The sequence below is a fragment of the Heloderma suspectum genome, chromosome 7 (assembly GCF_057233095.1).
Source record: "Heloderma suspectum isolate Gila_16-S chromosome 7, 16-S_ref, whole genome shotgun sequence".
In the NCBI taxonomy this organism is placed as follows: domain Eukaryota; kingdom Metazoa; phylum Chordata; class Lepidosauria; order Squamata; family Helodermatidae; genus Heloderma; species Heloderma suspectum.
This window is the reverse complement of record NC_139464.1, coordinates 67,770,354-67,793,136: the sequence shown is the minus strand read 5'-3', so window position 1 is coordinate 67,793,136 and position 22,783 is coordinate 67,770,354. Positions and strand designations below refer to the sequence as shown.

The window sequence follows — 22,783 nt, the reverse complement described above, 5'->3', positions numbered from 1 at the left end:
CCTGGACAGAATTACCAATGCCATTATTTCTCCCATACTGCAGGCAGCTGCATATGGCTTGCGACAGCCTTGCAATGTGGCCCTACTGATACTATCGCAAATTAAAGGTGGGGCTGAGGCTAGGTTTGGGTTTCCAGCCAAGGTTGTGGCAAAGGCCGCTGTGTCTCCCCCGGCACACAGCCCAAGTCCAGAGCACCGTTGTATACAATGCCTCGTTGCACATCTCAGAGTGCAACCATATATATCTATGTTTATTCAGAAGCACTTATTGATTTCAGTGGAGCTTACTCCCCGATAGGTTGTTGTTCAGTCGTGTCCGACTCTTCGTGACCCCATGGAACATCGCACGCCTGGCCTTCCTGTCCTGCGCTCTCTCCCGGAGTGTGCTCAAGTTCATATTCATTGCATCGGTGATGCTATCTAGCCATCTCATCCTCTGCCGTCCCCTAGTGCAGCCTTAATGTTTAGATTTTTTTTTTTAAGTTTCACATCAAATAATCCCTGAGCATTTTACTCTTGGGAGGACACGCCGCTGCCCAAACACCCCTACGGTACTCTTCATTGCTTTCTATGGGCAGTTCCCGCTTCCGCTAGGGAGAGAAGAGCATGCCGGCCGACATCGACCCGGAAGCTTGAAGCCGCGCATGAGTCTTCACAGTATCAGTCTACAGTCTCAGATTTCCAGCGACCCAGCGCCGCTCGGTGTCCCAAAGCGACGGCGGTGGGGTTTCCCGGCCGTGCGGATGGCTCGGGGCCGGCGGCTGGCAGCGCGTGGGCGAGGAAGATGGGGCGGTTCTCACCCCCTCAGCACAGTCAGCAGGAGGGAGGCGAGGCCCGAGCGGTCCTGAGGTGCGTAACAGCAGCAGCAGAGCTGTGGAGGAACCTCTCGGGGGCTGCTAGGCGAGGGCTGAGACCCGCACAGCCGCCGCGCTCCACCGGTGCGACCGTGAGGCTGCAGCCCTCCCCCGACTGCTCGCCTGGCCTTCCATCGTTTCGTCGCCCGTCCCGCCTTCCTCAGGATAGCTCAGAGTCGCGGCCTTTCCCCAACCTGGTGCCCTCCTCAAGTGTTGGACTACAACTCCCGGCATCCCCCAGCCAGCCATGCTGGCTGGGGGATGCCGGGAGTTGTAGTCCAACACTTGAGGAGGGCACCAGGTTGGGGAAGCCTGAAGGAACGGGCTGCTTTGCCCCTCCCCCTGTGTATATTGTGGCTTTCTTCTCCCCCCCCCGGGGGGGGGGCTTTTATCCTGCAATTGAGATTGCTCCTTCATGGAAGTTTGCGGACTCTTTACCTGACGCCCTATCCCTCCAGGGCATCTCCTGCGCCAAATGCCCTTCCGTTTTTAAACAGATCGCAGATAATGAGCTGTCCAATTACCCCGTCGTGTTCCGCTTCATTTTCCTGTGGAAAGAGTTAAAGCCGGAAGAAGAGGAGCGAGATCAATAAAAGATAATGGAGGACCCAGATACAGGGAGAAGGAGGGGGGAAGCGGGTGAAAAAGGGAGTCGTTGTGATCCTGCATTTAAAACGGAAGCAGAAAGCCCCGTTTTAAATGCAGGATTTTAGGCTGGTGTAGAGACGCCCTACATGTATTCAGACGGGTTTAAAACTCCAGAGGGAGAGCTGTGCTGGCCAGACCTGTAGCCAGGGGTGGGCTAGGTGGACCTGTCCCCCTAAATTTTCTCCCCCTCCACAAGTTTTTTTTCTCTTACAATTAAGAACAGTTTACAATGTTGTCTTTAAAAGGCCTGCAAACCAGATGAACTGATCCCTACTTTTTTGGCACACATGCCCCTCCCCCCAATTTTTAGATAATGGAGTCTTGGGTCACCTTTTTATGGTGGCATAAGCAAGCCATGAAGAGGAAAGGAACAGGAGAGACACAAAGGCAAAGAAGAACATCTCAGCAGGCTGCTCTAGCTAGACTGCCCCCTTCCCTTCATGTCCCCACCCCGCCTGGGTTATCTACCTCAAACTGCTTTGTGGGAAGCACCTTCATAAATTGCTGTGTTTTGATATTGTCTTATGGTGATATTATTCTCGTATTTTGTTTTATTTTTGTTATTGTACTTGAAAGCTGCATTGGAAGGATTTGTATCCTGAAAGATGGGAATATAAATGATTAGAATAATAAACAAACATGGAGCGGACTCTAGTACATGAAAGCTTGTGCTTCAATAAGTCTGTTAGATGTAAGGTGTCACAAGATGGAGTGGATGGATTTAAAACTGTTTATCTGCTATGGCTCTCAGCAACAAGATCGTGGGAACCGAAGTCCTAGGAAGTGGCTAACAATCTGTAGTAAAACGTTCTTATTCTCACAAAACCACAATTCCCAGAATTCTTTGAGGGGAGGTTGTGGCAGTTAAACTGGTTTCAGTGTGATTTCAGTCTGGCGTACATTAGCCTGGGTGGTCTTGCCTTAACTGATAGTTTGCTTTCTACATTGTTTTCATGCCAGTGGGGATCCCACCCCCAAGAGTGTGTAGTACCAGAACATACTGGAAGCAGCTAGTGAACTCCACACATAATCCTGGATGGTAATTCTGTTTAGGTTTACAGTTATTTTCATCTGAGTAAAGAACACTTAACTATTAATCAGTTAAATGTGGATAGAGTTCTGAAGCAAAAACGATACGTTCATCATTTTAGATTCACATGTACATTGTAGCATGTGTGAGAAAAGTAGGGATGCCTCTTGAAGATGCTGCTTGCTATATATAGTTTTTGTAAGTGCTTGTTTTGAAATATATATATATATATATATACACACACACACACACACACACACCCTGCTGCCCTATTAATTGAGGGACCTTTTTTTAGTCAAGAGCTTTTTTTAATTGATCTAACAAATTATTTAAACATTGCAGTTACAAGAGTCTGAATCTTGTTATAAAGGTACTAACTTTCTGATGGTGTTCCTTTCAGTATGTAAGGACATCATAAGGAACATGTTTCCTTTTAGCTTGTTGCTTGAAATGACAGTCTGGCATCTCTCCTTGAATAATTGCACCAGTCTGCCATTCCCTTGTGTATCTTTATTTCTGTCTTGTTTGGTCATGTGTTGGATTCATGCATAAGGAAGTATATAGGCAGACAAACAAAAAATAAATGGAGCAATGATATTTGTCACTGCTTCTACTATCTACTTTGAATTTATTATCTATTTTAATCATAGATATTCCTACCTACTATAACCATTCTTTTCCATAGTATTAATTATTTGGAAAAATAAACATCCATCCTCACCACCACCACCAAAACGTATACTAGAGGGTGGTTAACTTGAGGCTTGTGTGGTTTCTACTTCTTTTTTCTTTTTGTGTGATTTACTCCATTCCAAAAGGAATTGTGTGGGTGTTTGTGGTCTGTTATGCCAGGCCCTTTTCTCCCAGCTTGATTCTACTACTGATAATTAGTCTGGCTGGGAAAAGTGTAGCACCAGACCACAAGGTGATAAGATGGGGGAGGTTCAGCTCTCCTCACCCATGCCCTTCTTTTGACCTCCCCTGTTTTAATGTTAACAAGGCAGATGTGTGAGTAAACAAATAGCTGCCATCACATATAGGTCTGGGTTGCATGTAATGCTAAGCTATCCTGGATGGTTGTTACACATTACTCCCGGCAGACAATCGGCAGTGGCTCGGCAAAGTTTGTTCCCCCTTCAGTCCTTCAGCCCTCTCCCTGCATGTATCCTAGTGTCCTTTGTGGCACAACCCATCTTGTCTACTTGTCCCAGCCACCGCCCTGCTCTGGTTGCTACCCCTTTTCAGAGCATTTCGTTCATCAACTTAAAAAAAAAAAAATCAGTGCATTGGAAGTACACAGATATGTGTTGTTTTGCCTTGTCAATTTCCTTGTATGTTTTAGCTGTCAAAGGGAGCAGGGAAGTGGAACCGGTAAGGTATAAGGAAATTGACAAAGCGAGAGTTCATATAGGGTACTTTACACACAGTTGCAAAGGACTGAGGGGAAAATAATATCGAGAGAAAGGAGGAACTCATTTGCCCAGTTCAGAAGCACTGAAAAGCAACAAAAAATGTGAACAAAGTAAGTGGTTCAAAAAGAAGCACCAAAGTAAGTGTGTGTGTGTGTGCACACGCAATAATTCCCACTTGGCAGTATCATCCTCTTGCTATTAAGCCTTTGCTATTAAACCTTGAACTGACACTTGTCAGTGTCCTCCCCGCTTTCATCACTTCTCCAAGTCTCTAGCCAGTCCAGAAACGGGAGTTATTGGCTCTCCCCACCATCCACCCAGGCCCTTTGACCCTACTTGGATTGCTTCTTTATTTTCGTGAAGGTAAGGAGACCCACTAGCGCCCTAAAGGACAACTTGCATTATTAAACTATTTATCCTGGCATTCTTTTCTAAATCTTCACTATTCCCATATTGCATGTTTATGAGTTACTTTATTTCTATGGTGTCTGATGTATACTCTTAGGTTTTTAAACACTTAATTGAAAACATGTTCTTGCTTCTTCTACACACAGGTAATCAGCCTCGGATTTTCCATGCTATTTTATTCCTGGGACGACTTCAACAAAGATTTTTTCAAAATGATAACAAATATTATCATCTTGAGTGCACTAATTTGTATTTCTTTATCTTTTTGGATTGTGTCTATGACTGCAAGCACATATTATGGTAAAGTTTAAGTGGTTTGGATTTTATGAAATGCTATGGTTTACTGTACTGATGCAAGATTTTTACCAGTCTTAATAGCTATTCTTAATATGTGAACATGATTCTTAATGAGAAATTCTGAAAAACAACACCAGGAACAAAAAATAGCAAATAAACTGTTGCCTTACAGATATTTTTATAAGTGAAGTATCTTTATGTGACTGCTAAACAGTTGTCAGACCTTTGAAAATAAATTAATATTTGTAATAATTGTAAAATTTGTAATAATCTGTTAGATTTGTGCCTTCGGTATCACTAATTAGCACATTTTAATAATTTTAACATCTGAAATATAAGAAATACCTATTTTTATAGCATCCTTAGTGTTAATATATTTAACTAGAAATACTGTAGCATACTCCTATTAAGGGAGTGGATAAGCCAATGTTGTTAAAAACATGTTCATTTGTCAACAAATTCTTCACAATATTTAGTAGCTGATATTTTTAGAATATTTAATAAAGACTACAGTTCCAGTTGAATAACACAGAGAAATAACTTATTGATTATAGGCTGGATCCCGATTTGGTCACACCTAGAGAAGACCACTGAAATTAATGGGACAAGTTAGTCATGACGGACTTGCCCCATTGATTTCAATGGGTATTTTTGAAGCATGGCTAAACCTGGATTCAGCCCAGAAAAATCTAAAGGTGGTGGATGTAATCCAGTGATCTGTGGGTGCTGCAGACAGATGTGCATGTAATTGCACTATGTTTCAAGATCTGTCAATGTTTTGGATTGCAGAACATTACACCTCCTAATTTCTATGCAAGAGCGTGCATTTCTCCTTGTAGAGACCTTTCATCACCTGCATTACATTCTCTATATGACAGCCATTGGCTTACAACCTTTCTTATGAAACACCCCTGCATATTCACTATAGGCACAAGTGTAGTCACTAGGGATGGTACTAGAATTCAGGATTACTGAATTTGGGGGTTGGAGGCCTGCCAGAACCATTTTGGACTGTACCTGCACTTACTGAAGTTTTCAGCAATCCAAAATATATCCATTTAAGGATCTGTGCCTGCTTGTAAATTTCAAGGACCTGGGGAATACTGATGATACCATTGGTGTGCACAAGCATCTAGACATTTCTGAGCAGGCTTTAGTATGAACAGTGGCAAAATAGGCTCTCCACACTGGGTGACTCCATGGAGGCTAGCAAGGGTGGCGGGGACAGGACAGGATGGAACCCATTCCTTGCAAGTTAGACTGCATTCTGCTTTGAGATCTGGGAGTCTACTGAGTGTGCCGAGGCTTGTTAGCATAATGCTAAACATAGTTCCCATGTACCAAGAGAAATTCTGGGGGCTTTGGAATGGGGTGTGGCTTGAACAACAGTCCCTGCTACCTGGACTGTTTGGGGAGTCATCCAGGTGATGGGAAAACACCATTATCGTTATTGATGTTCAGACTGGGAGTCTCTTAGGGCCAGGGTGCTATTTCTGAGGCTTAGTGGAATGTAGTTTCCATGTGTCAGAATACATCCATGGCACTAGAACAATCTGTATCCTGAATGGTGGGAGTCAGGCCTTCTCAGTCTCCCTCACTGCTGACATGCAAAGCAGGGGTGAGGGAGTGGGAAACTTCAGGGGAGAGTGGGTGCTTGACTCTTCCATGGCCCACTGCTTTTCTTTTAAAAACCATCCCCTGGCTGTTTTTAACCACTTTTCTGGCTGAGGGGAGAAATGATCAGGAAATGGGATTGTGAAGGAGAAGAGACAGATTACTAGACCTCCCCTGGAAATGTTCTCCCCTCACCCACCTTTTAGAGTGTTGGACTGGGGAGACAAAGGTTCAAATACACACTGAGCCATGAAGCTTTCCGGGTAATCTTAGGTCAGCCTAAGGTTCTTGTGTAGTTCTGCCCTCAGTTGTCTTTCTCAAGACTCACGAAGTCTCTGTGATACCAAAGTAACTGAGCAAATTATAGCCTAAGGTTCCATGGCATCTGTGGCCTACATCAGACTCTTTGATGACACAGAGGGGTTCTCAAACCAAGGACCAGTCAGCTGATTCATCGCTGAGAGTAACACAGACCGCTGGTATTGGAAGAGATCAGCTAGTGGCCTCAAGGGAAGTGGAGGAGATACAGGAGAACACAAGATCAGTGGGGTGGGTGAGATGCAGCAGCACTTGGAGCCTTTTGTACTGACAGACCTTTCGCTAATGTGTTTAAGTTTTCCAAAATCCGAGATCAGGGGAGTGACAGCAAATACTTAATTTGAATTGGAATAGAAATATTTGTATTTAGCCACTCAGGAAATACTGACTGTCAGCTTGACCTACCTCACAGAGTTGTTGTGAGGATAAAATGGAGAGGAGAATTATGTATGCCACTTTTGGTTTCTTGGAGGAAATGGTGGGATATAGATGTAACAAATAAATAAATAGTTATTTATTTATTAACTATTAAATACTAAAACTGCACTGTCCACATAAAGGAGAGAGATCATCAGGCCTGGGTTAAAACTGAGGGTTGCGGAAGTCTAAAACCTTTCCCCCTTATGGTTAGAAGAAAACCCCCGAAACAGCCCAGTGAGGACTAAGCATGCTTGGTGGCCACAGAAAGCTGGTCTATTAGGGTGGGGAGATAGATAACTGAGGGCAGTGGGAATTGAATGGCCTATCCTGAAAAATAGAATGGCTGGCCAGAATGCTGAGCAGCAACACTCGATGCTGCAACATTTTGTTGTAGGTCCCTCTTGTTAATTTGTATTGCCTCTGTATAATCAAGACTAAGCACTACTCAGAGTAGTAGGGATCTTGAATGAGATCCACCCACCCATCTTGTGTGGAAGTAGAAAGCTTTTCTGCTCATGCACAGGGAAGGGGCAAAACTTGCTTCCAATTTATGTCTTATAGGGTGCCTCTGGAACACTTCCAGTCATTGGGCAGGAGCTTTTTGAGAGAGGAACTTGAAAGCCCCCATGCACAAGTGGAACAGCTCTTTATGGTGGCTTGAATCCTAAAACATATTTTTAAAGTGCAGAGAATGAACCAAAGGAAAAATCAATTCAGTTGTTTACATAAAGAAATGAAGGAAGACATTTCAAAGTGACTGCATTTTAAAATGTGCAACAACAAAAAAGCATTATGAGCTGTGACCCTTAGGCAGTTGAGCATTCTTAAACAATTTAAGATTGTTATGAAGTGTATAATGTAATCTTGCTTTTCTGACACTTTTGACACACTGCTAAACATTGTTCTTTACAACCTTTTTAGGTACTTTACGACCCATTTCTCCATGGCGTTGGCTTTTTTCAATCTTAATTCCGCTGATAATTGCTTCACGAGGATTAAAGAAAAAGAGCCTTGATCATGGTGGAGCAATGGGAGGTATGCTTCTGCATTTTAATTTTGGTTGTGCATATATTTTTAGAGATGTATTGACTTCCCCCCCATCCTTTAGTGGAACATTAAGTATTACTATGTATTACTTTTGGCTTTAATATTATTATGCTGTTTTATTTTACTTGTGTGTGTAAGCTACTTTGCAAGTAATACAGTGTCTCCACTACATTCTGAAGTTACTGCCACAGCAGGGATAATCCACTCATAAATGATACACATATTGTCCAGCTGATTTGAAGGCAATGGAACCTAACTAGTGTAAATGGTAAAATTGTTTTGACTAAAATGTGGTGTTAGCAAATTCAGTGCCGACACCAACAGTGAGCTAGATGTGGTATGTAACGTTGATGAGATGTGGTCCTTGGCAAGAAGAGCTGCAGACTATTTGAGCTGGAGATAGGAAAAGGTTTATTGATTGAGAATGATGATGTAGTGAAAAGTTTGGTGGCACTAGAAGACCATCTGAAGAATTTTGTGAATGAATTGGGTCTTAACAGAGAAGAGAAATTGGGGGGGGGGAACTATTCTAGGCATTCTGTTAATGGCAATTTGGTGAGGAGGGATGTGCAGTCCATATTGCCTCCTAGAATATATCCACTTCTGTGCCTTTCCTCCTGAAAAGTGTGCGCTTTCTCTCTCTTTTCCTGGCCATTATTCTGCCTCTCATCCTTTTATAGGAGTACTCCCCCATCCCCAGTAGTGAATTGTACCATTAGCATGTGCACTTGTTTACCTGAAAACTTTAATTTCATCTGATTCTTTTTAGCAGAAGCTAATCTTGACTATGTCATTATCCCATTTGAAGATTTCTCACCCTTTAAGTTTGCAATGTGTGTGTATGTGTTTGTGTATAAACATAAGTATAAATGGGATCTAATTCATTGGAGATATTTATGGCAATTTTGTACAAATTCAGCAAGAGGGGACATACCAAAATCTATAGTACTGAAGAGAAAAGAAATTTATGGATGAGAGATGCATGAAGACTTGTGCCAGTCAAAACTGAAATGAATGGTGTAACAAATGCTGGTCTGGATGCATTCCATGGGTACTGAGATGGGGAGATGCTTCCAGCCATGTGATCAGTGTGTTCTATGGCACAGAGGCATATGTGGGAGGAAGAGAGATAAGAATAGAAATAAAAATGGGAAGAGAGGACATGAACAGAACTGAAAATCTAGTCCAGTCCAAATGTCTGTGAAGTCATTATATAAATTCCTATATTTTGAAAGTATCCTGCTGCTGCCCAAAGATAATGAAATAGGTGTTGTTGTTTTTATACTCACATTTTCCCAGTGCTGTACAGATCTTAAAAGATAAGGCATCCCTGCCTACAGACTCACATATTTTTTGTATTTTCCTGATACAAAAGAAAAAAGGAATGGGAAGGGAAGGGGAAAGCACGTATCTGGAGCAGCTGGTCCTTTATATATGCTAATAGTGAACTAATTTGCTAAGTTATGATGGCTCTGTTACCAAAACGGGGCTCCTGAAAAACAAGATGGAAGATGCCCATGCTTGGTTGAATCACAAGGTTTACAAAAGTAGAAGAAAAAAGTCTTTATAAAAAAGAAACCAAATGGGCAAAACAGCCCAATAAGGACTGAGCATGCTCAGTAGCCACATAATTCTGTGTTGGGGGAGCGGGAAATGAAAAACTAGGGAGAAGGAGGAATGGGGTGCAGTATCCTGAAAGAAGGTGTGGCTGGTCTTCATTTTTGTTGCAGGTTACACTTGTATGTGAGAATATTTAGTCTTTATAGCACATTTTCCTATCTCATCAGTTGCATAGGTGAGTGTTAGTTTTTCCTATCGTTATTGGCTGTGTAATGAAAACCAAAGAGGATACATCTCTGGATTCTTCCCCCTGCCCCAGCCCATTTGAATGATTTAACCTGCATACCAATTTTCAGAGTCAAGAACTAACTTGTGATTTAATTGCCTTGCAGTAAATTATCAGACAAAGTAACTTGTCACTTCCTCCCTCCCCCCTCTCAGGTTTAATAGTTGGATTTATCCTCACTGTTGCAAATTACAGCTTTTTCATTGCCATGCTCATGTTTTTCATTACTTCCTCCAAATTAACCAAGTGGAAAGGCAACGTAAAGAAGCGAATAGATTCTGAATACAAAGAAGGTAAGACTTAAAGATTTTTTTTTAATGATAATAGACAATTGAATTTTGACTTTAAAGCAGTAAGGATGTACACAGAATGAACTATACACTATGGATTGGATCCAGAGTTCCAATGCCGCCACAGGGGCAGGTGAAAGCTGACTTTCCAATCCCCTCCTCTTTCTGCCAGCTCCCAGAGCACACTGGAAATGCTCCCCTGGGGGTCAGGGGACCCTACTGAGGAGGAAGGAGGATTTATGGAAAATCAGGAATTAGGGGTTCTTGGAGCTGGTAGAGGTGGTTGGAAAGTCAGCTTCTGTCTGCCCCTGGGCAAATCTCTGGATCTAAACCTATGTAAAAAAAATTTGCCACCATCTTTCCAATGAGTAACTTGTGCTTTTACTGCATGCTTTTAGGGGTAGTACTATGTGCCAGATTTCTCTTAAGAACTTGTGACTTCTCTATTTGTACATAGGTGGGCAAAGAAATTGGGTGCAAGTGTTCTGCAATGGTGGTGTACCTGCAGAATTGGCTCTGTTATACATGATCGAAAATGGACCAGGTGAAATTCCAATAGACTTCTCTAAACAGTATACAGCATCTTGGATGTGCTTGTCACTACTTGGTGCTTTGGCCTGCTGTGCCGGGGACACATGGGCTTCAGAGATTGGCACTGCCATGAATCATGAACCTTGGTTGATAACAACTTGGAGAAAAGTTCCAGTAGGTAAGACAATTTCTGCTTTTGGCTTCAAAAACCGTCTTAGTTTAATGACTGGGCAATCAACAGTCTACTAAATTCCTTTCTGTGGCCTGGGATACCTTAAAGATCTATATTGAGTGCAGCTCATGTAGCCTTAAATTTGGCCTGAAAAGACTGTTTTGTACTAGCTTAACTGTAACTTCGCCCGCTGTCATCAGATTCCCCTGCATTTGTTTCAGTGACACCACAACTTAACTGGGCAGACTGCCTAAAAATAATGGGAGGAGTTATGGCAGCTTGTGGGTCTTTCTTTTTCATTGGGGGTATGATTTTATGCAGACTTGTAGATGTACCCATTCACTTCATTGGTATATTCTTGAAATATACCAATATTACAATTCTCAAATATAACTGTCTTCTAGGACTGGGAAATATTTTAAATTTTATTATTTTATATATAGAAAAGCACAATATTTGAAACATCTGCTTTTCTGAAACAGAGTACATTGCTCTTTAATCTTGGCTGACACCTGAATAATGCAGTTTTTGAAGAGGCTGATAGCCATTTTGTTGTGAGCACAGCTGAGGGAAGAGCTTTGACTGAATTGCTGAACTTTTGTCCAGTGGTTTAATCACCCAGACAATAAATTAATGTTGACATCAGTATAGATTCTACATTGGTCACCTCATTCTCCTGCCTTTCTACAAAATGTGCTTAAGGTTGCAATCCTGTATTAGGAAGAGGGGCCACGGCTTAGTGGTCAAGCAGCTGGTTTGCATGCAGAAGGTCCCAGGTTCAGTCCCCAGCTTCTCCAGGTAGGGCTAGGAAAAGAATCCTGCCTGAAACCCTGTAGAACTGCTGCCAGTCAGTGTTGATTATATTAGGCTAGATGAACCAAGAGTCTGACTTGGTATAAGGCAGATTCCTATGTTCCTGTACACATTTATCTGGGATTAACTCCCATTGAACTCAGTGGGATTTACTTTTAGGTAGACATGCATAGGATTGCTCAATCAAAAAGTGGCATGTTTTTATGAAGAGAGCCCTGTTCACATCCTCAATTTTATCTTAGTCTTTCAAGATCATTTTCTGTGTTCAGTTTTTTTAATTGACTTGCCCTGAATTTTGATAGTTACATTCTGGCAATCTTTATCTGTGCTAGCAAATTGCCCATCCTTGCAACTGATCAGATCTTTCAAGGTAACTACACTTTGCGTGTGGTCAAAATAAATACTGCCATTGCTATTTGCTTCAATGGGCTGGCGAAGACTTAACATTCCTGATTTCATAACTGTGATAACAGATCAGGAGTGAGTTGTTGATTTGGTATTCTTTCTCCTCTCTTCTTCCATTTGAATTCCCCCCTCAGTTCCTTTTTCAGTGGTAACCATGGTATACCATTATGTCTACACTGATAATAACGCCAACCATGGCTAGCTTTAAACCAGGGTTTGAATCAGGCTTGCCAACCATGGTTAGTGCCAGTGTTAATGCAGGCATAATGCTACATTGGGGTTAACACTGACAAGCAAAGGTACAGGGGAAATTTGAGGGGAAGGAGCTTGCAAGCCTGTGGCCAGCTCCATATCTTAATTGCGGTTATTTGGTTGGAAATGTTATGTCTACACTAGTCCTATGTTTTTGCTGTGGACTCTTTAAGACAAGTTAAACATTATTTAAAGAAGATTCAGATTATCCTTATTCCTTTCTAACACTGCTCTGTTGCAAAAAGAGTAAAGATTGATGTTGTCTGAATTCATTTTTCTTCTTTTAAATTAAAGTGAGATTTCATCTCATTGTTCAAATGTGTGTAATAAATGTACAGCTTATTTTCTTTCTTCTCCATTGAATGCATGTGCTGAATAGTTTAGAATGCCAATTCTGTTTGATTTTTAACATTTCTTTTAGGTACCAATGGTGGTGTTACTTTAGTGGGCCTAATCGCAAGTCTGCTTGGTGGCACATTAGTAGGTGTAGCTTACTTCATTTCCCAGTTGATCTTTGTGAATGATCTGGATATATCTGCTCCACAATGGCCCGTTGTTGTGTTTGCTGGATTTGCTGGTTTATTAGGATCTATAGTTGATTCTTATTTAGGAGCAACCATGCAGTACAGCGGTAAGTTGTGTTTTCTTTTTTAATTTAAAGTTAGTATAAAATTGGTGTTATATTATTGGGAGAGGATAGTTTTTGATAATGATAGGATAGGCTTACTTCAAAGCTTGTAATTCACAGTGACTTCAAGTATATTTAAATTTCTGACTACCTGAAATACCTTGGAAATCCCCTTTTTGTGCTGGGTTATATTGTTGCATCGTTGGGATTTCAAGCAGTAGCCCTGAAAAAATGCTGGTCCATGTCTAGTGCCTAAGCAGTGGGAATATCTTTTCCAGCCCTACCAACAAGATTCAGAGATTGGGGAATTGTGCGCTCTGGTTTGGCAAACAGAAATGGAAATGTAAGCAACCAGACTGCATGACCAGGAGGATGTTGTTCCTTCGACCCCTAGAAATGTTTTAATGCAAAAAAGGAATAAAATTTTGCTTGATGGACGCAGAATGGCCATGGAGCCAATTGGGCCATTGAGTTAAATGGGATTTATTCCCACATAAGTGTGTAAAGGATTGCAGCCTTAAGTCCTGTACAAATATAATTACTGGCTGCTGATGAAAAGTAATCAAATTGATTTAAAGTGTAGAATAGATTCTGCATTTTGAGTGTTTTAAATGTCCGTGCTTTTATTGAAAGCAATGTTGAGTGTCTTATTGCTAATAGTTCTCATTTGTGGCTGTTCATACACATTCATTTGATGACGTGCATCCTAATTATTGGAGGAGAACGTCCTCCACAGCTAGTTGTTATATTTACTTCTTGCAGGTTTCGATACACGTACTGGAATGGTTGTCAACCATCAGACAGAAGATGTAAAGCACATATCTGGAAAACCTATCCTAGATAACAATGCAGTGAATCTCTTCTCCTCTGTAGTCATTGCTTTGTTGTTACCTGGAGCAGCATGGGGATTTTGGCCAAGAGGGTGAAGTCAAGGTATTGACTCCCACACATTTTATTCAAACAAGCTGTGACCTAAAGAATTCTCCACAAGGTACTTTTATAACTCTGGACTGGAATGTGTTTTCCTGCAACTGTTATGGAAGCGTGAGGAGTCATCAGGCTATTAAAACTACAATTCCAACAGCATCTGCAGTTCTTGCAGGCAAAATGGACTGAAATAAACAGTATTGATTTGACCTTACTTCTTCTGTAATAGAATACAATTCTCACTTGAAGTATTTGAATCAGTACATTTACAAGTTTGGATACTTGATCTCAGTTCATTCCCCATGATCTAGCAATTCGGGGAGTAGGAAATAGGGAAACTAAAATATTAACCTGTGACAGACTATCACTACATTCATCAAACGAAGCAATGGATCTTAACATTTGACCAACTTCTACATTATTCCTCTGTAGTAGGGTTCAGAAGTCTTGCGTTGTATTTCTTTTGTAAGGTGTACTTCCTGTGCTGTTAAAGGGTGTTGGGGAAGTGACAACACTATTTGGTCTCAGGTGAATGACTCTATAAAATCAAATGTTTTTTTTTTTTTTACAGTAGAACACAAATAAAATATTGGCTTTTGAAAGCATGTGTGCTATTTTTATTAGCGCTGCCATGAGATCTAATAATAATTATTGATGACTAAAGTTTAAAGATTTAATTTATTGAATTTAAAAATCTAATGTTTAGAACATAAGAATACTTGTTTTGGCCAATGTCTGTAGTTATTAGCAGTGTTTTTATCCTGGCATATTGAACAAAGTGCATTCTTGCATTCCAAGTAGTTCTGTGTTTTTGAACATGAGGGTGGCAATAGCCTGCAGTTGGACTTCAGTCATCAGGAAATACAGTTCTTGCTTGACCATGTAACAGACACAATCTAGAGCTGGATTGTTGAGCTTGCAGACGGTTCATCTTTACATAGAAAGAGGGATGAATTTGGGTAAAAGTTGTAATCAATACAAAATTTCTCTTGTGCTGGTGAAAAAACTTCCAAGTAGTACAACTGTATATTGGTAAGTTTTATTGTGGGCACTGTAAAATACGCTTCAGTGTACTTTTGATTCATCTACTTTGTTTTCAAATAGATCTGTTTTCTGTAATCTTACATTTGTGTGTTTACTGAGGTTTTGCGTAAACCACAGATGCTAACACTTCTACTTTGGATTAAATATTAAGAAACAGTGTAGGAGGCTAACTGATACTACAAAGAGGATATGCCAACAGATTGGTTTTCAGATACTATCCATGCAAATGTTGTCTATATTTTCAAATGGTAGTTCCAAATCTTTCTATGAGTTCCCACTGACAATAGTACTGAAATGAAAAGGCAAAGTGCAAGGATATTTTTAAAACATTGCTCAGCAAAACACTAAATGCCTTGAAATGCACTCTTTCATACAACAGGCACTTGGTTTCTGTGCAATATTCAATAGAGAGAGCTTTCAATAGTGTAACACAGAGCACAATAAAGTGAACACCCCAAAGCAACATGTTGGTGACACTAATCTATTCAAAATAAACACTCCAAGTGTAAGAACCCTGACAACGCTGCACTAGACCAGCTAATTATTATGATTTTTACAAAATTTATAATGCTTGATTATGCCAATTAGTTCTGCCAGTTAGTTCTTCAAAACAACCATATAACTTGTTAACAGTCTATTTTACAAGAACAACAATATCAGTTGTATCTGACAGTCTACAGACCCCTGGTGTAATTCCGTTTCAGCTATGGAAAGTCTTCCTTAAGTACTCCTGTAGACAACACATTCTAATGATAATTTACAGAGACTGATAATGTTGAGAAATAGCTTCACTTTGCTGAGTGGCTAAATTCTGTCAGTGATCTACTGGTCGGAAAAAACAAAATAGCCCACTAAATTCATGGGTTGAGAGTGAGATAATCACACTGTTATCCAAGTGTGATCTAAACCGTTCAATCACAAAAAAAAAGAAATCCTCCCATTTCTGTAACTTGCCAACTACAGAGAGCAGATAGGATCCCACATCAAACAACTGTTTACCAGATGACCTGTTCATTCCACACCAAGGGTATTTTTTTTCTATGCAATATTCTTCACTATCCTTCTTGATTAATAAGATTATTAGAAAACACTGGCATCTAGTGAATGATCTACCAGGTTGTTCTAATATACCACTGGTAAGCTATCGCAAAACTATATATTTTAAGGACCTTTTGGTACATTCTAATTTTTCCAACACAAGTTCTTACAATTAAGAGATTAGAGGCCACTTTAAATGTGGATACTGTATTAACTATCCTCAGTCTCTTCAAATCCAGGAATTCATTCATCTTGTGGATGTCAGCATTTCAAATTGTGACATGTGTCCAATTGTAACACCACTCATGTGATTTCTGTTGCAATATGCACCTGTAGGTGCATATATGTGGGCGGACTCTTAGGTCATGAAGGATGTCTGAACATTATAGCAAAATCAAGAATAAGGTTATAGATGCCCCCTTGGGTCCCATGCGATTGGCAAGTTACATCAATGGGAGGATTTCTCATTTTTGTGGTTGAACGGTTTAGATCACACTTGGATAACAGGACTGATGTGGATAGATTTTTGCCACAGAGGGCGGCATTTTGGATATTCACTCTCAAATCATTAGCCCCTGCAGGCTTAAATTAACAGATTGATTTGTCAGCATTTCTATAAACCTTCTTTGATGAGTACTGTGCCTTTAAATTGTGTACAGCATTTTTGTATATATACTGTTGCATTCACTTCCTGATTTACTTCTGCTGTGGCTGCATCTATTGTTTATTTGGTGACCAGTCATGGGAGTATCTATACATTGGGAAGAGTGTTTCGCGACTGGTCCTGGGAAGGGTGGAAAAATCAGGTGAAAACTAACCAATTCTTGATATGGTTAAGTTAGCTAAAATTGGGGGAAACATTTGACATACATGTAATTATTTCTCCTTTTCAGAGGGATTACCTCACTCTCAACCCATGAATTTAGTGGGCTATTTTGCCTTTACCAACCAGTAGACCACTGAATGAATTTAGCCACTCAGGAAAGTGAAACTATTTCTCAACATTATCAGTCTCTAAATTGTCATTAGAATGTGTTATGTCTACAGGAGTACTTAAGGAAGTCTTTCCATAGCTGAAATGGAATTACACCAGGGGTCCATAGACTATCAGATATAACTGATATTGTTGTTCTTGAAAAATAGACGGTTATATGTTTGTTTTGAAGAACTCACTGGCATAACTATACCTTCAAGCATTATAAACTTTGTAAACAAAATATTTAACTGTTCTAATTCAGTGTTGTCAGGTTTCTTACACTTGGAGTGTTTATTTTATAATTAGTGACACTAATATTGCATAATAGCCAGCCTAGATTGTTGGGCCGTTATGGGAATATGGCAAAAGGGATGAAAAGGAGAAATGTAAAGTGCTAATTTAAGGCAATACAAGAAGATAAGTTGATGGAACTAGAAAAGAGATGGCTGAGGTTGTTGCCTCTGATGACCTACACACTCTAGCCATTGCTAGAACAGAGAAAGCATGAAAGTGAGAGCAAGTTATAAAAGGGAGGAGGATAAGTGGACTGAGATATTTGGGGTGCAGTCCTGTGGTGATAGCTGTAAGCCTCTTGAGCTTGGAGGCGGTAGAGGCGATCACCTCCACGCTCACCCCACTCTGCATTTTGACTAGATGAGTGTTTTTGCCCATCTAGCTGAGGCACTGGGGAGGGGGAGGGATGGATGGTGGGGAAGCCTGAGATTATAGCATAAGCTGTCCCCTTTTCCCTTCCCTCCGAGGTCATCTCAGAGAGGCAGCAGGTGTGGTTCTCTCTGCACCAGTGGAGAGCTTGGACTCCAGTGTCTGAGGTCAGCACGATGTCTCTGACCTTGGTTCCAGGAATCCAAACTATCCTACAGCCCCCCATACTGTCTCAGGGCCATAGGATTGCTCTCCCAATGTCTGAGTAGTGGTTTCACTAAATCGGGTATTTTCTTTGCATCTGAGTCCTTACTTTGAGAAAAATGGGGCAGCAGCTATCTGTACTGCATGGGCAGATAGATAATTTCTTATCCAGATGGGGCCTAGTATAATTTCAGAAACTTGTTCAATTAAATCTGACTTGAAAATGACATCCAGTGTTTTTATTGATTAGCCATTAGAGAAAAACTTAAGAAATATAAATTGAAATAAAATTGAATGAGCAATTGCTTTGAGAACATTCAGACATTTGTGACACCATCAAGTTGTAAGTTGTAACCACATTTGTCTTAATAAATTCTGTTCGTGCCTTGACTACCACCAATAAAGACAAGAGACAACCCTTTTCATTATCTTGGAATCATTATTGAAAACCAAATCTACCCGTTTTGAGAGGTGGACCATTTATCGCACATCTGTAAAAAGTCCAATATTCTTTTCTCTTGTAACCTATGTCAGTGGACAGACAAATAGTATAGAACATCCTTAACTTGTCTAGACAGTGAAAAGTAGTTCTCCCCCTGCCCTAATAAATACAAAAATCAGTAAAGGTCTCCTGCATGTGAAATTGATTGTGCTTTAAGCTATTCTGTGTGCACATTTTGAATTTGACACGACATTTTCCACAGAGAAAAATTCCAAAACTTTACATTGGAATATACTGCAGTGTGGATGAAAACAAATGTATTTATTTAAAGGTTTTTACTCTGCCCTTCAGCCAAAAAGGCTCCCAGAGTGGCTTACATATGATCAGGAAAAACAAGACAGTTCCTGCTGCAGGCTTACAATATAAAAGACACAAGACAAAAGGAAAGAAAAAGAAAAGAGCAAACTCAGGCACCAGTTGTTAAATAGTAGTTCTTATAATGAGCAGTTGGAAGTGGTTCAGGGAAAGGAGGAGCTCAACGGAGCTGGTCTTCAGCAGAGCTCATAAAATGGCCCTATTTTCTATCTCCTGCTGCAGCTTGATTGGGTGTCTCTTACCTAGTAATGGTGACATTTTCAAGACTTGAGCTCTGGAAAATAAAATCTCGAGGTATGCAGCAGAAGCTGGCCATTCACAGTGCTGATCAGTAAGCATCCTGTGATGTCTTCAAGAAACAAGTCATATAAAGAATGGATATCACTAAAATACATTATAAATACATTATAAAGCACCCTGAGAAAGAAGCAGAAAAACAGAAGCCTCTTTCATGGGGAAGAAAACTTTAGGGAGATTTAGGGACAAATGTCACAGGCACAGCACTAGCTCCACTTCTTCCCTGGAACTAGATACAACATTGCCCCCCTCACACCTGCATTGTGGTGGACACAAAGGGGGGGCACCTTGCCAACACAGTTGATGCTGTTGCCATTTGCAGTGGCAGCAAACACACAAAACAAAAACCCATATGCCAAAAGAAAGAAGCTGTGCTACAACCCCGCCAATGCTGAGCCCTACCTGTGAGAAATGGTTGAGAATGTCTCCTCTCCCTGGAGAAATGTGGTGAAATTGTGTGTGTGTGTGTGTGTGTGTCCCCATTTCTCTGCCCACAAATAGCATGGAGTACTTCTAGAGGCCATTTGTGCCCAGATTTAATTTGGAAGAAGTATTTAATATACTTCAGAATGTGGGGCAGGGGTGTAGATGCAGAATGTTTGATAATTATCTCATGTTTGAACCTCCCTGACTCAGAGAAACTATAATGTTGAGTTATGTACAGATTATAGCTCTTGAAACGATTGGAACTGGCACTCTAGACTGGCACTGCCTGCAGAATATACACTTTTTCTCCCCTGCCGTGTTCTCCAGTCAAAGTGGATTTGCAGGTTGCTGTAGTAGCACTTCAGGAAGTATCGGGGGGGGGGGGGGGAGTCTGAAATTACTTCCAGCTGCAGGGATAGCACTCTTGCAATAGAAATATACATTTTGTTGTACCTATTCTGGGCACCTATTAGTATCCATGATGAAGGGGTACTCCTGAGTACTCTTGGAAGGGTACGTATTTTTAAAGATATTTATGTATGGGAATTGCATAGGTTGGTTACCTTTAAAAATATTAAACTCCTCCAAATCAAATGCTGGCAACTATGGCTTGGATCCAGACTTTGTTGCTGCTGGTGGAAGATGAGGAAGCTAGGTTTGCTGATTTCCCCTTCCTCCTGAAGCCCCAGTGCCATCTCCCATGCTGTTCCAAAGGCTTCTCCAACCCTCTAGAGCAGGGTGGTGGTTTAAAGAAAAAGTTTGGAGGGAGATGTGTAGATTTCTTTAGGGCACAATCTTGGGTATGTTTAAGACAGAAAAAAAGTCTGGCTGAGGAATGCTGAGAGTTGTGGGACTTTTTTCTGTCTAAACATGCATAGGATTGCACCCTTAATTTTTTCTGTTTACATTTCATTTTCATATAGCATTTTGCTAGTCTATGATAATAATTCACTCATGGAGCAGATTTTTAGAGGGCTGCAGAGAGAGGGGTGAATCTGAAAAATCGCTCCCTTCCCTTCTGCCAGTAGGAGCTCTCCGCTGGATCAAAAGCCTTTTAGGGATGGAAGGAACCCTTCTAAGTGCAGAAGGCTATGTTTGGATCCAAACCATCGATAGTACATTAATAAAAGCATGTATGCATAATGTAGGCACTTCCAAAACGTAGTGCTTAGTTTTAGATGCATATTGTGCCATTCTTGCAATGACTTACCACAATCTCCTTTATATATGTTGTACACTTAGTACAGGCCTACGCAAACTTTGACCAACTCAGCTGAATGCAGTCTACCAGATGTGTTTGGCAGACCACCAGGGTCTTGATAAACTTTGTATTTGTGATGCCTGTCTGGAACTACAAACATGGGCAAGTTGGCAGGCTATAATACTTGGCCTCTGGTGCTCCGAGTTTGCCTGGATGGCTCAAAAGTTATGCACATCTGTCTCACTGTGTTCCTTCATTCCCCTTTGCCATTATATTGTACTCATTGTACACCTGCTGTATTCATTACCGACTTCAGGGAAAAGAACACCCACGCAGACAGACATGGTGAACGGGAAAATAGGCAAAGTGGGGAGGCAGAGGTGATGTCTAAGAGGCAAGGGAGGACAGGGAAGATACCTTGGAGAGAAAGCATTCCAAGGAACAGCACCAGCTGTTCTCTTATTTCTCCATCTTAACTCTGTCAAGGCTGCATATTAACTCACTCCATCTGTGAGAGATTGATAAAATTCAAGCAGGGGAGATTCCTTGTTTGCTTAGCAACATTTTTATTTTAAGCTCTGTTCCTGCTGTGCAATTCACAATCTTCAAGAAACAATGACTGAACCTGGAAATCATAACAAGTTCTCTCTCACTGGCAGAGTCTTCCAGTAAATAAGGCTTAGCATTGTACAAACACTCAGCTTCAAAATCGTGATTGTAGAACATAATAAAATGTATGGTTCCTAACTTGTGAGCCATTGAGAAACAGGATCCTTGATAGATCACTTAATCACTTTCTTTCCAAATCTCTGACTAAAAGTACTATTTGAGTTTTAAAATGTTTCTTGATAAGTTTCTCTGTGTGTGTGTGTGTGTGTGTGTGTGCACGCGTGCGTGCGCGCGCATGTGTGTGTTTAAGGAATCAGATTAGGTTTGGCAGCCACAATCAATGTGATATTGCTTTTTAAGCCCCTCAAAGGATGCCAGAGGTAGCTGTTCAATCAGTGGAAGGTAAACACTGATTTTTGTTAGAATACAACAGCCTGTATAAAAGCCAGTTTTTCCAACATTCTGCCACTCTCCCTAACATGCCCATGCAGAACCCAGGATAGTGTTTTGTAGTAAATTGATGAGACTATAAAGATAGGAGCTGGCATAATGTTCAGTGGCTGAGGGTCACCAGAGGAAAGGAATAGACTTGCAGTGGGGCAGTGGGACATAGTGGTTAGAGTACTGGACTGGGGCTTGGGAGATCCAGGTTCTAGTCCCTACTCAGCCATGAAGCTCACTGAGTAACTTTGGCCCAGTCACTGACTCTCAGTTTAACCTACCACACAGGGTTGTTGTGGCAATAAAAATGGAGAGGAGGTAAGCCACCTTAGGTTCCTTGCAAGAGGAAAAAAGGTGAGATATAGATGTGATAATACATAATATACTATGTAATCCTAGACATGTCTACTCAGAAGTAAGCCCCATTGGGTTCAATGGGGCTTACTCCCAGGAAAGTATGTACAGGATTGTAACTACCCACCATAGCGATGTGTCTTAGTTCATCCATTTACTTTTCACTGTGTTAGTGGCAGCCATTTTGCTTAAAAGTAAAGTGAAAAAAGTAAAGCATTGGAGATGCTGTTGCAGTGAGGTTAAAACCTGTTATTCACTCCTGAGATTACGTAGATGGGGACCTTACACAGAGTGCAATGTGTGTCTGTGGGCTTAGTATGCAGAGATGCACTGGTCCCTCACAAAGCAAGGCTCCTTCAAGTATTCAAGTCCTCCTTCCACATACCCAATCAATTATCATGAAGGCCCTTTTGCTACTCTTATATAAAAGTTAGTTCCTAGGTACTGTCTCTGTCACATTCTACTTTGGTTTACTGTCTGTAACCAAAGAACAGACCAGCGTGAGGCTACGCAGATGAACATGAGATATTCAATGGCTCCACACGGTTCCCGATGGCTCCACATTTGAGTTCTATGAGACAGAGTGAGGATGGTGCAAGCTGGGAAAACATGGGAGTGGCATCTTCCCGTGCCCCAGGACATGTTGTGCCTACAATAGATAATTCTTTGCTCTGCTCTGCTCTCATCTCATCCATCATTAGTATCAATGTAAGTATTTGCTTGGAGAGCATAGAAAAAGGATGGTAGCAACATTGATTCAAATTTCATTTTTGCATATTCTGAACTCCCTCTCTTGTGTGA

General features: G+C 41.0%; 1 protein-coding gene across 1 annotated transcript; it reads left to right on the top strand.

The window, feature by feature from the left end:
- Positions 1–714: 714 nt before the first annotated feature.
- Positions 715–18,263, top strand: TMEM19 (transmembrane protein 19). The gene is made up of 7 exons (XM_084810485.1): positions 715–849; positions 4,499–4,652; positions 7,923–8,036; positions 10,050–10,187; positions 10,642–10,893; positions 12,779–12,988; positions 13,748–18,263. The coding sequence occupies exons 2-7, from the start codon at positions 4,520–4,522 to the stop codon at positions 13,909–13,911; spliced, it is 1,011 nt and encodes a 336-aa protein (XP_084666611.1). The 5' UTR covers positions 715–849; positions 4,499–4,519; the 3' UTR covers positions 13,912–18,263.
- The last annotated feature ends 4,520 nt before the right edge of the window (positions 18,264–22,783 follow it).

Bases quoted from the DNA above. Each gene is read 5' to 3' on its own strand.
- TMEM19 (XM_084810485.1), top strand. From the start codon at position 4,520: ATGCTATTTTATTCCTGGGACGACTTCAACAAAGATTTTTTCAAAATG. The intron at 8,037-10,049 runs GTATGCTTCTGC...CCCCCCTCTCAG, and splicing joins TCATGGTGGAGCAATGGGAG to GTTTAATAGTTGGATTTATC. The intron at 10,894-12,778 runs GTAAGACAATTT...CATTTCTTTTAG, and splicing joins TTGGAGAAAAGTTCCAGTAG to GTACCAATGGTGGTGTTACT.